General features: G+C 36.2%; 1 protein-coding gene across 12 annotated transcripts in view; it reads right to left on the reverse strand.

Moving 5' to 3' along the window:
- KCNK2 (potassium two pore domain channel subfamily K member 2) overlaps window positions 1-16,198 on the reverse strand; it is a 198,645-nt gene that overhangs the window by 28,378 nt on the left and 154,069 nt on the right. For all 12 annotated transcript variants that reach the window (XM_072831059.1, XM_072831056.1, XM_072831062.1 and 9 more), the window contains one exon: window positions 14,501-14,640. In XM_072831059.1, the coding sequence (XP_072687160.1) occupies window positions 14,501-14,640 (140 nt within the window). The remainder of the gene's footprint in view (window positions 1-14,500; window positions 14,641-16,198) is intronic.

Genomic DNA, 16,198 nt, shown 5'->3' on the forward strand with positions numbered 1-16,198 from the left:
TAAATGAGTGCATCACATAGGATATTAGAACCTGGTAAATATGATGAAAGAAATACAGCAAGTGAAGGAGAATCAAGAGTGCTGGGGATAGAGGAGTTTCCACTTTGAATGGGATGACCAAGATGGAGGCCTCAAAATGGTATGTGGTAAAAAGGTGAATGTTCCCTCCCAGATACTGGTTACCGCAGCAGCAGTTTTAATGTGTGAAAGAGGAAAGGCCACTAAAGCCAAAGATGAAAAAAATCATTGAACAAATACTTATGTCAAATGAAATTATCAAGTATTACTGTGATACTGATTTCTCTTTGAAATGTGATGCTGTACATACAGGAAAGATCCTGAATGGAGGGGCAGTATTGCAACGAACTATTTTTTGAAGAAGTAAAAAGTTCTAGTATTTGCAATTTTGATTAGCTTAATGGGGAAGATTTTTTTCTTCCCTAAAGGCAGAAAAATGAAACTAGACCACTCTCTTGCACCATATACAAAGATAAACTCAAAATGGATGAAAAATCTAAATGTGAGACAAGATTCCATCAAAATCCTAGAGAAGAACACAGGCAACACCCTTTTTGAATTTGGCCACAGTAACTTCTTGCAAGATACATCCACGAAGGCAAGAAAAACAAAAGCAAAAATGAACTATTGGGACTTCATCAAGATAAGAAGCTTTTGCACAGCAAAAGATACCGTCAACAAAACTAAAAGACAACCTACAGAATGGGAGAAGATATTTGCAAATGACATATCAGATAAAGGGCTAGTTTCCAAGATCTATAAAGAACTTATTAAACTCAACAGCAAAGAAACAAACAATCCAATCATGAAATGGGCAAAAGACATGAAGAGAAATCTCACAGAGGAAGACATAGACATGGCCAACATGCATATGAGAAAATGCTCTGCATCACTTGCCATCAGGGAAATACAAATCAAAACTACAATGAGATACCACCTCACACCAGTGAGAATGGGGAAAATTAACAAGGCAGGAAACAACAAATGTTGGAGAGGATGCGGAGAAAAGGGAACCCTCTTACACTGTTGGTGGGAATGTGAACTGGTGCAGCCACTCTGGAAAACTGTGTGGAGGTTCCTCAAAGAGTTAAAAATAGATCTGCCCTACGACCCAGCAATTGCACTGTTGGGGATTTACCCCAAAGATACAAATGCAATGAAACGCCGGGACACCTGCACCCCAATGTTTATAGCAGCAATGTCCACAATAGCCAAACTGTGGAAAGAGCCTTTGTGTCCATCGAAAGATGAGTGGATAAAGAGGATGTGGTCTATGTATACAATGGAATATTACTCAGCTATTAGAAATGACAAATACCCACCATTTGCTTCGACGTGGATGGAACTGGAGGGTATTTTTTTTTAATTTTTATTTATTTATGATAGTCACAGAGAGAGAGAGAGGCAGAGACACAGGCAGAGGGAGAAGCAGGCTCCATGCACTGGGAGCCTGATGTGGGATTCGATCCCGGGTCTCCAGGATCGCGCCCTGGGCCAAAGGCAGGCGCCAAACCGCTGTGCCACCCAGGGATCCCAGGAACTGGAGGGTATTATGCTGAGTGAAATAAGTCAATCGGAGAAGGATAAACATTATATGGTCTCATTCATTTGGGGAATATAAAAAATAGTGAAAGGGAATAAAGGGGAAAGGAGAAAAAATGAGTGGGAAATATCAGAAAGGGAGACAGAACATGAGAGACTCCTAACTCTGGGAAACAAACTAGGGGTGGTAGAAGGGGAGGTGGGCGGCGGGTGGGGGTGACTGGGTGACAGGCACTGAGGGGAGCACTTGATGGGATGAGCACTGGGTGTTATTCTATATATTGGCAAATTGAACACCAATAAAAAATAAATTTATATAAAAAAAGGTGTTTTCGGAATGGCAAACTGTTTTCATGATTAAACACTGAAGTTGTTTAACAACAACAAAAAAAGACTTGGGGCATCTGGGTGGCTCAATCGGTTAAAGCCTCCAACTTCAGCTCAGGTCATGATCTCAGGGTCCTGGGATCGAGCCCCACTTCAGGCTTCATGTTCAGGGGGAGTCTGCTTGAGGATTCTCTCTCCCTTTCTTCCTCCGTCCTTCCCCCTACTTGTGCTCACACGCTCTTTCCCAAATAAATAAAATCTTAAAAACCAAACAAAAGACTTGAAAATATTGGTAAGTGAGCCTGATAGATAATCCTGGAGAAAAGCAAAGGGCATTCCCAATAGAATGAATGGCCAGCACAAAACTTTTATGTATATGTCACCTGATAGCATAAAAGTATCCTCACTAAAATAAATGTTATAGCTTCTCACAAATAGGCACCGGGAAACCGAAAGGACCACCAACACATTATAAACCTTGGCATTTATGAGAAATTCTGTGAAGAGTACCATCATATTTATATATAAAGCTTCTAGTTTGGGGAATAAATTGCTTTGTATGGTAAGATTTCCCAATATTATTGATTTTTATTAAGTTTTCTACCAAATATTTCATACAAACATTTTCATCAAAAGATAACTAAGTGCTTGTTGGTAGAGAGAAGTTATGAAAGTAGTAAAACCAGAGTAGTAATGAACAACTATGTGTAGCAGAGATACTTAGCTACAAGATGTAAGAAGCTTTTTCTTTTCTCTCTTTTTAACTTTAAAGATGAAAAAAAACAGACACTTTAGGGAGCACAATCAGGCTGATATTCTGGAGCTAGAGTTTATCCTTGTAGCTGGATCCACCTCATTATGAAAGTGACTACTTTGGAGAGCATGTGTGAGTGTTTTGTTTAATCACAGACAATTAAGTCAAGTACCTATTCCTAGTTCTTAGACACTCTTACCTGAGGAAGCAGTCCAAATGGTGTTGCTTTAGACCAAACCTATATGATGTTTAATAATTTAAATGTGTATATTCATTCAGGAGAAATATGTTTGCATATATTGTATATTCTTTATATATTGGGTATATTATATTATCATGTCAATTGGTTTTTTGCTGGTTTGGTCCCTGCACTCAGGAGAGGGAATACCCAACAGAATAAACTTGTCTAGAGCAATAAAGAGACCCATACAATATGCCACCATGCCAGAAATTGAGAAGAAAAATGACTGAGGCAGGACACTTTGAGAAGATGACCAAAGGACTCTAGGAGCAGTACACTTTGACCACCTAGCATTACATTGTTCACTTCTGCTCTATAATTCCTTAGGTTATCCTCAAGCCTTCCACAAACTTATAGATTGTCTCAGGCTCATATTAGCTGCATACAGTGATCTATATCCATGATTGGAGTGAAGTGGCTCCAGAGAGAGCTTCAGCAATTATGACATAGCCAGGGAAGAAAAGAAAAGAGAAATCCAGAACTACAATATGGAGTGACAATTGACAAGTGTAAGGAGGACAGATTTGTGGAACATACAAGTACAACCAATTGGGTTGTCTTCAAGTTGAGATAACCAGTCTACAGTTTATACATAATTGAATAGCATTTTGGCAAGTTTTAGCCAAGTACTAAATAAACAATGTCTAGCCAAATACGATTTTTGCCTAATGTGTGGATCATAATCCAACAGTATAATCCAATAGATTATAATACAGATTATATAGTATAGTATAGATTATAATATAAATTATAATATAATATAATGTAATATATATAAAAATTATTATATTTGTAGAAACTGGTTTGTAAATACAGTTCCTTAGAATAATAGGTTGAACCCCTGGAATTGTGATTCTTAAAGTCAAAAATGGTTGAATGTCAACAATTTGATACAGGTCAACCTAATAAATTTCAAAAATAATATAAGGATATTTGCCACTTTATATCATGATTATTCTGGTGTTATATGCATTGGTTTTATGAAATTCAACATCAGTTCAATAGTCTTTCTTCTGGAAAGTTTACATATAGAACAGACTCAATATCATTGGACCCAATCCTGATTGAATATATAATCCTAAATGAGAGCAGAGATTTCTTTGTTACAGAAACAGGAATATCTGGTCTCTGTACAATTTAAAGTCCATCTATAGTTTCCTTAAAAAGCAGGTTGCTTCAAATGTTACCTTGATGTCTCTGTTTTAACAAAACCATTAGTGAATCTCAAATAATATAAAAACAGATAACATAATATCTTAAATATTATAAATTCAGACAATATATCTAAGTCCATCAGAGAGTTAGAAACTAATACAAAATTCACCAAATATGAGCATGGGACATAAAATTTTAATCCTCCAAATTATTATTATTGTGACTCTTTTCTTGAATTAGACCAATGTTTCTGTTTTACCAGACCAGTCAAAATAGAGAAGGTTATAATCTCTACCAAACAGCCCCTTAATTTTAGTGTCTTTAAGCAACAAAGGTTAATCTCTCACTCAGGCTAATTAGCAGCGGACTCTGCTTCCTGTGGTTATTCAGGGACCCAGGCTGACATTGCACCACAATCTCCTGTAGTCATTGTGCCAGAGGCAAGTAAGCTCTTGAGGGGCTCAGAGGTGCAGTTAAATCTTATTCTGCTCATATCAGTTCTGGGCACAAGTCATTGGCCAGAACTATGCATGTCTCACCAACCACAAGGAGAAGAGGAAGTGCAATCCTCATGTGTCTGGAAGGAGACACATATTTCATGAATTGCACTGGTGGACTAGGTAATCTTCCTTGTTTGGAAACAGATTTTATATCTGTATGTGCGCGCGCACACACACAGTATCTTTAATTGGAAACCATACTTTTGGTTCAAATCAAGTTTAGGCAGGAAGAACTAAATTCCTTTACCACAATTAGGGTGCCATCCAGTGAACACTAAACAAATCACCACACTTTGTTGCAAAAGATGACAAAATAATCCATGATTAAACTTTAGAGTGGGCCCCCTACTCAGCTCCAACCAACCACAAACAAATATTCTTTTACGAAGAGCCATTTATGGAGAGGAACTAGAAACAAATTTATTTTGTTGATCCATCTTTGAAAACACACTTGCTTGTGTTCTCAGCAAACACAAGTTTGATGTTTTGTAAAATGTGATTGACTTTAGCTCTGAATACATGCAAGCACAATACGTTGGTTTGGTGAAGAAAGTCCAAAAACAATTTTGAAAGCAAAGTTCATGGTGACCACTTTTCCTAACACAAATTCTCAGAACGGATGACGGTATCAAAACAGTCAAAGGAGATAACATTATATCTTGATGCATTAAATCCCCATAATATGCTCTCTAGCTAAAGAAAATAAAATTACTTATAAAGTGCTTTGAGGCAAAAACTATTAACTTAAGTTATTTTCCTATTATGTACAAATGAATAGAAAAAATTACTCTGAATTTCCATTACGAGATGACATTCTGTGAAATACCTGGAGCCAAAAGAAGTTACAATTTAGAAATAGTGAGGGTTTAATCTAAAAGAGAGAGAGGAAAAAAAAAGGAATCTTCTTGCATGTGTGTTTTTTTAAAGTAACAATTGATCTACTCTTTCCTGGGTTAATAAAAGGAAAAATACAAATAGATTGTGCCTCAGTTAGTCCATGCAACAAGACATCAGAAAATCTGTAGCTCTAATTTAAGAAAAAAAATGAAGATAATAGTAATGTGGGTAGATTTAAGGAACTTTTAATGCAGAACCTAGTTTTCAAGTCCATAGAACATCCAACATACCTGAAATTCTTGCATCCATTTTTCCTAGACTTTTCAAATGGACTCTGGATTTGTGATTAAATTCTAGCAATATACATAATTGTAATGTTTTCTTGTTTACTTTTTCTTTTATGTTTACTTTTTATTTCAACCAGATGAGATATTTGGACATATAAGATTTATAGCATTTCAGAATAATATATGATGATATCTAGGTGACAGGTTTAGAGCTTTACAGGATTATTTGCTTTGGGACAGTAATTTGATACTAATTTCTTCAGAAATCCAGGAGGAAAAGAGCAAGCATCTAGTAAGCATTTAGCCACATCCCACACTCTACCCACTGAATCTTTATAACTCATAAAGAAGGTTAAATATCACTTTATAAAAACATGGAGACTCAGGCCTAAATTAGGTATTTTGGTGAAGTTTGCAAAGCTAGTAAATAGTTACGACAGTATTAAATCTCAGTTCTAAGGCTCCAAAGCCCATGCACTTTTTAGAAATCATACAAATCATTTCCATTCATTTTATTTTTTTTTTATTTTTTTATTTTTTTTTATTTCCATTCATTTTAAAGAATGTATAAATTTTAGGGCTTCAAGAGGTCACTGACGTGTACCATAGTACAATCAGTGACCAAAGGAAATTCACAAAGCCCTTGTCTATAGCTGCATAGTAATGGGTCAGATTTGGGTACTTACTTGTAATGGGTGAATATTGCCTACCTATAAAATAATAGTAAGAAAAAAGAACAATAACAACAACACATAACTAACTTTTTTAGGCACCGGGGAGGCAATACAGCATCTAGGCTGATGACTGATTCTACCACTTACCAGCTTTATAACCTCAAGCAAGTCACTGCTTGAGCACCTCTCTGTGCTTCAGTTTTCTTATTAGCAATTATTATTTGACAGCCGAGCACTCTGCATCATTATCTCATTTAATATTAAAAAATAAAGTATACTGTTGAAGAAAAGTATTTCCATTTTTACCACTCTCAAATCCTATTTTGTTTTTAGCATATATTTTGACTTGTAAGAACTTCTAACGTTGGATCTGCAAAGGTTCATGGTATGCAATATAATCCTGGGATGATCTAGAGACATAATTTGGGGTCTTGGTTCTATAGAAATGGCTGTCCATAAAATTCATTTGAAAATTAGACACATACTGGCTGGTGTGTAAGAGTTACTGTTGCCTCAAAGCATAATTTAAGTTTTACATTGTTATTTGTTCTTTTATTATTTTGATTCTCCTTCCCAAATTCCTATTTCCTAAAAATATCTGATTTACTAACTAGATCTCCTGTTTACTAAATGGGCTGGACCTGGAATGAGAAGGATCTTTCTCACTGGCACAACCAAGTAGAGTCAAATATAGACCAGCAGATGAACCTCAAAGTCTGACTGTTCTGAGCTTTTCCCCATAGCACAGTGACAGACACCTCCTTCCCCACAGGACAGAAAAGAGCCATTTATTTCTGCCTTGTTTTAAGTAACACATTGTGATACTGCCTGCCTCTTATTTTTTTATTTATTTTATTTTATTTTATTTTATTTTATTTTATTTTATTTTATTTTATCCCTTTAGCCAAAGAGTTATATGCACTGGAATATAAACCTGTGAAGACTTATGATCACTGTATATTGTGCCCATAGCCCAACTTAAATCATTTATAACTACTTTAGCATCTCAACAGAGAACACCACAAATATACCAAGAAAGAATCTGAACTAAATAATAATGCTCCTCCCCCCTACCATGTTGGAAATCAAAGCAACAACTACAAAGTTTGATATGCTTTTTGAAAGTTAAAGAAAGAAAGGGAAGGGAAGTAGGGTGTGGGGTGGAAAGAAAAGAAAAAAGAAAAAAGTAAAGCAGGATATTTTAGAAACTAATCCAAGACTACGCCTTTTTAGTCAAAATTCCTTTTTCCATCTCTAGAAGGAAAATAAAAGCAAACATTATAAAGATCAGTTAGGGAATGCACCACCTATGGAATCTTCCCAAGAAAGACATCAGCCTCAAACTAGCACCAATGAAGTTACTGCCAGAACCTAATGCAGCACTCATCATAGAGTACTTAGTATTTTTTAAATGAATGATTTAGGAATGAATTCGAGGTTAAATAATCTCCCAGCTGGTTTCCATGCTTCCAGTCTTTTTCCTGTCCTGCCAACCTGACACCACCGTTCCACAGCTCACCTGCCACCCCATCACCACCCATACTCACCATGTATGCATGCCTAGCAGTGCCCAGGATCAGGGCTGCCAATGCTGCTCGACCTCAGGCAGCACCATGCACACAGTTTTCTATTACTTGTGCTCCAAGGCTCCTATTTCCATAAAAAGTTTTTTATTTCCATTAAAAAATATATTGGTTTTGGGAATTGTGCTGGATGTGCCCAAAGAACCGTCTTAGAATACCCATTCCATGGCACAATTCCAGGAAGTGATGCTTACACTTTTTTCCCTACAGGGGTGGCACCCCTGGAGCATAACCTCATAGGGAATTCTAGTTACTTTACTTATCTGCCTTATGCTAGATTCCTTTTCTTCGAATCCCATTGTCTTTAGCTGATTTGATCCATCACTTCAATTACTCTCTCTTCAAAATCTCAACTCCTTTGTCCTTCCAACAGACCCTACTGTGAAGAAATGTATTTGGGTTTTTTTGTTTGTTTTTTGTTTTTTAAAGTTTTTATTTATTTATTCATGAGAAACACACGGAGAGAGGCAGAGACAGCTGAGGGAGAAGCAGGCTCCCTGCAGGGAGGCCGATGCGGGACTTGATCCTGGGACCCTGGGACCTCAACCTGAGCTGATGGCAGATGCTCAGCCACTGAGCCACCCAGGCACACATGAAGTAATGTATTTGAATATATGATTTACTAAATTGTCCTTTACAGTCTCTGTATTCCACCCCCTCCTCCTTAAATGAAGCTATTACTCCAGGTTTCATTTTTAGCTCTATTTGTTGACTTACCTTACAAATCTTAATTGGGTGAATTTATCTATACTCACAACTTACACTGTCATTTATGTAGCGATGGCCACCCCCACATCACCACCAAACTATTTCTCCGGCTCCCATCCTTCTAACTTTGTTTACACTTGCATTAGCCACCTAATATCCAACACATCCTTCCATCACAGCATCTCCAAAATGGCATCTTCATTCCTCCCTCAGAATTTCTCATTCTCCTGTGTTTTGTAATTCCATCCAAAGCCAGAACCATGGATGTCACCCCTTTTCTTTTTACTGACCAAAGCTAATGGGTTACCAAATCCTATTCCTTCTATCCTCCAAATAATTTTGAAACCCATACCTTCATCTCCATCCCACTGCCACAATAGAGCCTTCATTCAGTACCTGGATTCCTGCACTAAGCTCTCTTGAACGATTTCCTGCACCCAGCTTTGTTTCTAATCCATCTTCCTCACTGTTGACAAGCTCATTCATTCCACTTACTTAAAATCCTTCAGTGGCTCCCTGAGGTCTTCAAAATAAAGTCTAACCTATTTCAAATGGCATACAAGCCTTTCATATTAAAAGCACTTCTCCCATAAGAAATAACTGAAGGTGGTCTGCTGCTACCTTTCCAGGACTCAGGCTGCAAATGATCTTTAACTGCGGATCCTGGACAGGAAAAAAAGGGCTGCCAAGTCCCAGCTCTTTCACAGGAGGGAGACTTCACTGTCCCGAGTGAGGTTCGGAAAAGATGAAATGCTGCCACCAGCTCAGCTGCAGCAGAAAACCATCTTCCTCCATATTCTCAGGTCCCTGGGGGTAAACTAAGTTCCAGGCACAGTCTTGCAAGGCTGCTGGCACTACAGCTTCCCAACCAAAGGCAGCTGACTATGATGTAAGGTCAACCCACTAATGTGAGCTTCTCCATTACAATGAACACCTCCAGAGAGTACAAAACATGATATTGATAAAGAAGTCATGTTTGGTTGTCCACTCACTGGGGCCAGCTGCAGCGCCATGTGGTCTGACAACACTGGCATGCTGTGGTGGTGTTTGTCTCACATGTGGACGGAACACTCCAGACGCTGGAATATATACATTAATCACTACAAGAACTATATAGAAATCACAGGCTTTTCAAAGCAAGGGATGTAAACAGTAGGAAACTATGCATAATAAGGATGCACTATTCTGTGCTTGCTTAAAATTTTCCCTTCTGACTTTTGTGGTCACATCTTATTTTTATTGCACCTGCCTCAGCTAGTTGTTTTATTGTATTACCCAGAATACCTAAGTAACCTTTCTTTTCTAAATGCAAACACCATTTTCTCAGAAGAGGGTACATGGCTTAATAGGAAAAGCTAATTAGTCATACCAATTCTTGTTGACCATGTGCTTACTCTCCATTAAACTTTTTAAAAATAATGAAACAAATACTTTTACAGAAACTCATGTGTCTCCACGGAAAAATGATTGAGGTTATTATTATTTCCCTTAAGGAATGCCGATCAACTATAATTATGTGTGACATTTTGAAACAATGCACTGTTGCTTCAACTAACCATTTCTTCTGCAAACATTTCAGAATGGATTAGTTATACCAACATATTTTATATCAACATGTTCACTAAAAACAATTTCTCCTTATTTCAAACCATATTTTCAATAAAATTTGTCATCTTTGGAAACGAAATACACTTTAGGATAAAAAAAGACAGAAATAAAGCCACATATGATTAGATGTATGTATCTATACTCAACTGAGATGGTTTAAGAATATTTGTTTCTTAAAAAAATACATAACTGAGATTATCAGTCTTCTTCTGTTCTGATCATTTGAAGTGACTTTTCCTCTTTGGCCTTCCACACTCTGTTCTTTTCAGATCAGTAAGAAAAATATTGCTGTAAAGAATTACTTGAGTTTTCAGAGATAAATGCTTTGCTTTATAAACATTATGTCTAATTAAAGTGTGAATATCCCAATTTCAGAAAAGACATGAACTGGATATAGAAAGTTCCAAAAAGGAATAGTTATTTACATTATAAAAAAATGTGTTTACTTTACAAAGGCTTGTGTCTCTTTAGGTGTGTGTTTTGTATATGTATTATGAACTCTTTGACTCAGTGACAGGGTGGGATGGAATGGCAGGAATACTTATATTAAATTCATGAGCTGCTGTAATTTGAAGGTTAATTAGAAATAAAGTGTATCTGAACTCATATTAAAATGATAAATGGAAAAAAAAATAAAATGATAAATGGTTCAGTGATTCAAAAAAAAGCATGTGTTTTAATATTATCACTTGCAAATTTAATGCTATATGATATTTTGTATATTCTGTATTAGTTACATTTTTAATAGAGAGAATTTCAAGTTACCAAAAATACATAGCATTTTTTGTTATCAAAACTGAAAACTAGACATAGTTGTTGCTTCTGAACATGCAGGAAGTTTGTAAAGGTTACAGAATCTGGAATAGTTTAGGTACAGAAGGTAAGAATACACGGTGATCAGTCACCCAGTATGCATGGTCCATCTACGTAAAGATGACAACTAGACTGTATTTAGTTGTATTTTATTTCATTATACCCTTTCATGAGTTATTTCAAAATAAAATAACTGAATAACCCTTCTTCCATCACCATAGACATTTTTGTACTAGTTCCGTTTATAAAAACTTTGGCTCTGATCATCTATAGATAAATTATAAATTGTCTATCCCTTCTTTCTTCACATTCCTCTGTTGAATCTGTAACTCAATTTTGTCATTTCCCTAAATTGCATTATAAATAAATTAGAAAACACACATCTGCTCAAACTGAGGCTCTATTGCAATTGGCTCAATCATGCAGAGCAGGTGCAGCTGCAGCTCCAGGAGGGCTCACAGTAACTTTTGTTCATAGCCTTTACTCACATGAACTTTCTACATGCAGTCACCAGAAACTGCAGGTAACTCAAAAGGTTAGGTGAAAGCTCAAAGACTTATAGTAAGAAAAAAAAAAGTTTACTACTTTTCAGTGTTTAATAGCATGAAAACACTGATCCGACTCACACTTCTGTTTGAGAATCATGAAGATCACATTGAACTTGTCTTCCATGTTAAATAAACCAGATAATGTAGAAATTTAACTTTATTTCAAAAGACTGTGTTATGACCCCAAATGTGTCCTGTAAAGCCCTAAACCCCCAATGTGACTGTCTTTGGAGATAGGGCCTCTAAAGAGGTAATATGAGTTAAATGAAGTCATGAGGGTGCATCCTTGAATGGATAGGGCTGATGCCCACCAGGGCTCTCTCTCCACGCAGCTGCCCAGAGAAAAGGACATGCAAAGACACAGCAAGAAGGCAGCATCTGCAAGCTGAGGACAGAGATATGACCAGGAACTGACCCTGCTGGCACCTTGATTATGAACTTCCAGCCTCCAGAACCATGAGAAAATAAATGTCTGTAGTTTAAGTCTTGTAGTCAATGATATTCTGTTATGGCGGCCTGAGCAGACTAAGGCAGATTGTTATCTCATTCCTCTGGAGAAGTGTGTTAGTGCTTTGTACCAGCTAGTCCTATCACAAAAAAACACTGGTTTTTAGTAACACAGGTTTTAAACTTTGATCAAATAGTCTATACCAGTGTCATAAAAACAAAATTTCCCGCTGTTCTCTACATGCCTTAGTGGCTTTCAAACTTTTTGACTGTGCTCCACAATATTTTTAGTATTTACAGATGCCTGTATGTATATAGTATGTAATATACATATATACTATACATGTATAGTACACTTATAATATGTGTGCATGTGTCTTTCACAGAACTTGTCCGATCTAATTGTAGAAGATATGTTCTGTTGAATTCTCTTTTACTTACAAAATAAATGCTTGGAAGAATCAGACCAATAAATACAGAGAACAAAGTGGTGGTTGACAGAGGGAAAGGGAGTTGGGGGGATGGGCAAAATGGGTGAAGGGGAGTGTGAATCTCCATACAGGCTTCCACTTATGGAATGAATAAGTCCACAGGGATAAAAGGCACAGCGTAGGAATATAGTCAATAATTTTATAATAGCAGTGTATGGTGCAAATAGTAGCCACGTTTGTATAGAGATGTTGAAACACTATGTTGTACACCTGAAACTAATGAAACATTGTGTGTCAAATTTTAAAAATTAATTAAAAAAATAAACACTTGTGGATATTTCTAAAAAATCCATTTAATAGCCAATTTATAGCTAGATGTTTGAGAAGTCTTTTTTAGTTATGTTACCCAAAACATTTCCTAGTTATAATTTCCCTTTTTCCCTTAGCATCTCAAGATCCTTAAAAGTACAGTGAAGTTAAAACTATTATAATATTCTCTCTGTCTTTCTTTCACATTCATTCTCTCTTTCTCTGTCTCTCTCACAAACACACACACACACACATACACACACACACACACAAAAAATGAATCTAAGAAGGAGGTGAATCAATTGGGGTCTTGCTCAAAGCAAAATTTTTCTCATGATTTAAACCAGAATGTCACGCACACTTGCCTTGCTTATATATTTATAGTAAAAGATTTTGGTTTTATGGTGCAACTAAGACATAGATTAATGCATACAGACTATGTGAATTTCTAACTGAGGAATATGATATCCATGAAGGGAAGTGCTGGATAACGACATCTTTCTACATATTATAGGCACCTTGGGTACTGTTAAGAAATTATATGACTTGATGAATTTCAAAGAAACAATTTATTTGTAAGGAAAAACTTAATTTTATCGTTTCCTATCTTATTCTATTTCTTTTGTGTTTATGTATGTTTAAGGAATAATGTTTGCTGTATCAAAGATTTTGACATTGGTGTCTCCTGGCACATGATCACCACCAGATAATGAAATGGAGGGATAAGTAAAGGAAGACAATAGGCACTACAGTTACAGGTGTTACAGATTTGTTCTTTAAAAAAATTGGTAAAGTTGGCTAACACCTAGAAACCAAAAATACAAAATTCATAATAAGATACAACTCTGTCACACTCAAACTGATAATACTTCTGGGCCTGTAACTATGAAATCAAAATGTAATTCCCAAAGCATAAAATTTCAAGAACAAGACTGAAATGTTAAACTTTCCAAATCTTTATGGGTCAAAATGTTAATGCTCATTTCTATAGGTATTGTTGCTATAAAATAGGTTAAAGAATGTATTTTTGAACATATGAATTCTGTATCCAGGGAACTGGGCCATAATGCATACAGCTTTGGGCACCTGTGTACCTGCACACATTTATAGAGATATTTATAAGAAAGAAGTAAATAATTCAATATAGTCAAACAATTCAATATAATGTGATACATTCACTTTTTAATGCTATTGGGATCTTGACATAAGCATTTTCTATTGTATTTCTTTTTATGGAATAACATTTAGTTTGTGCTCTTCAGGAAAAATATAAAAAGAAAATGGAAAAAATATTGAGGGAAATATTTTAAATTACATCTTTTTTCATTATAAATTAGCCTCGGCACCTCTATAGCATCTGGTACATAGAGGTGTTCAGCCAGTATTTGCTAAGTGAGTTACACTTAACATACATCAAATTCACACCAAACATATAAATATTAAAACTCTTAAATAACATTTATTTTTAAATGTCAAAAATGATGAAAAATAACTTTTACTGAATTAGCTAAATAAGAGGGGTTTTGTTTTGTTTTAAAGATTTTATGTATTTGAGAGAGAGCACAAACTCTGCTGAGCAGAGAGCCCAAAGTGGGGCTCAATCCCAGAACCCTGAGATCATGACCCGAGCCTAAGGCAAACGTTTAACCGACTGAGCCACCCAGGTGCCCCTTAATTGGGAGTGTTTTTCGCACATTCCTTAACTCTTTAACTCTTACCTCTTCCTTTGTCTTTTTTGATATCACTCGGAGCCAGTCTCCAATCATGCTTAGGACAGCAGCAAAGTAAGCAAGCCCAACGAGGATCCAAAACCACACGACGGGCTTATAGAAGTCTAGATATTCAATATCTGATCCACCTGTGTGAGAAAAATTAAGCAGAACAAAATAACTTCATATTCATGAAAGAAAACGACATGGATACTTGCTAAAGGCATCAACTGAATTTTGGCTTACACAACAGAAATCCTTGTTAATTGATCCACATTATTTTCTTCATATGGGATTCTTTCCTATCCTTATCTGTTTTTCAAGAACCAGTCACTAGGTTTCTTTTTTTTCCTTTAAGTTTTTATTTTAATCCCAGTTAGTTAACATCCAAGTGTTATATTCAGTCACTAGGTTCTTCTTAATGAGATCTTTCATTTACATCTCTGGATCATAATCTTTCTTTGTTCTATGTTTCTTTTTTGTTTATTATAATCTGCCTCAACTAGTCTAGCACTTAAGTATTCCATGAGTATCTCTTTCCACCTCTACTGTAACAAGTAGAAGACAGAAATAACACTTCCCTGGGTATGCATTTAACTTAGCATATTTATGTTACTGCCAATCAATTCATGCTACCCAGTCAATACATGTTAACCGATCAATTAAAAGTCGACCTGGACAGAAACTGGTTCTTAGTCTAAAATCACCAATACAATGGATTGATAACAAATGCCTGAGACAATGCCTCGGTGGGTCTAATTGGAACAAAGAGTAATTTGGAGAGGATATACTGCCATTCATTATTTTCTGACTTTTCAGAGGAATTCCCACATACTTCACATATTTAAATCCTTGGCTTTCTAGAAAAATTTATCAAAGAATCTCTTCAGTTTTACTCTAATCTTGTTACTTCTCCAACCATTTGATACAGAAACTGCAGCTCTGAGAATCTGAATATATTTCAACACATCCCTACTTCAGCACATATTAATGGGGGACTTAGTAATTCCCAAACAGTTCCTTCTCTTCATGAGAGACAGGAACCAGTCTCTCTCTTGAGAAATTCACAATTTAACCTGAGAAAGCCTCATATAGACAATTACTCATAATGGGGTAGATCAAGTGAAGCAAAAACATGTCCCCTGCTTATAAGATGACATGGAAGAAATGATTTTTTTTTTTACTTCTGGAAGGAGAAGGGGAAGAAAAAAGAAGGGGAGTCTCAGTAATGAAGATCAAAACATGAAAAATTCAGTGTAAAAATATGCGGCATATTCAAAGGACTCTTCGTAGCTAAGACTACACATGGATGGCAGCCAGGGAGTAGATGAGTAGAAGAGAGGAATCTAGAAAAAATGAGTTGTATCAGATTGTAAAAACTTGTTCCTAATGAGATGGGGCATAGGTAAAGTTGATAGATGATAACCCTATCATTCATGTTTGACCATATGCACAGAAAGATCCAGCTGCAGAGAAGGAAGGTTGGTAGAGAAGTCCTGTAAGAAACTTTTGTTCTGAACTAGCCAAGAGTTTATTTTGCCTGAGTTAGGGCTGGAATGGAAAGAAAAGGCAGTAGAGGCATCAAAGAAGGGCTTTAGGATGATCAGAATCCCTCTGTTGGGAGATGGTACCAGCAACTGAACAGGAAACACAAAGGAAGAAACAGTGACTTAAAAAAGGTGGGCTCAGTCAGAAGAATACCAACTC

This window comes from Canis lupus, chromosome 6 (genome assembly GCF_048164855.1).
Source record: "Canis lupus baileyi chromosome 6, mCanLup2.hap1, whole genome shotgun sequence".
In the NCBI taxonomy this organism is placed as follows: domain Eukaryota; kingdom Metazoa; phylum Chordata; class Mammalia; order Carnivora; family Canidae; genus Canis; species Canis lupus.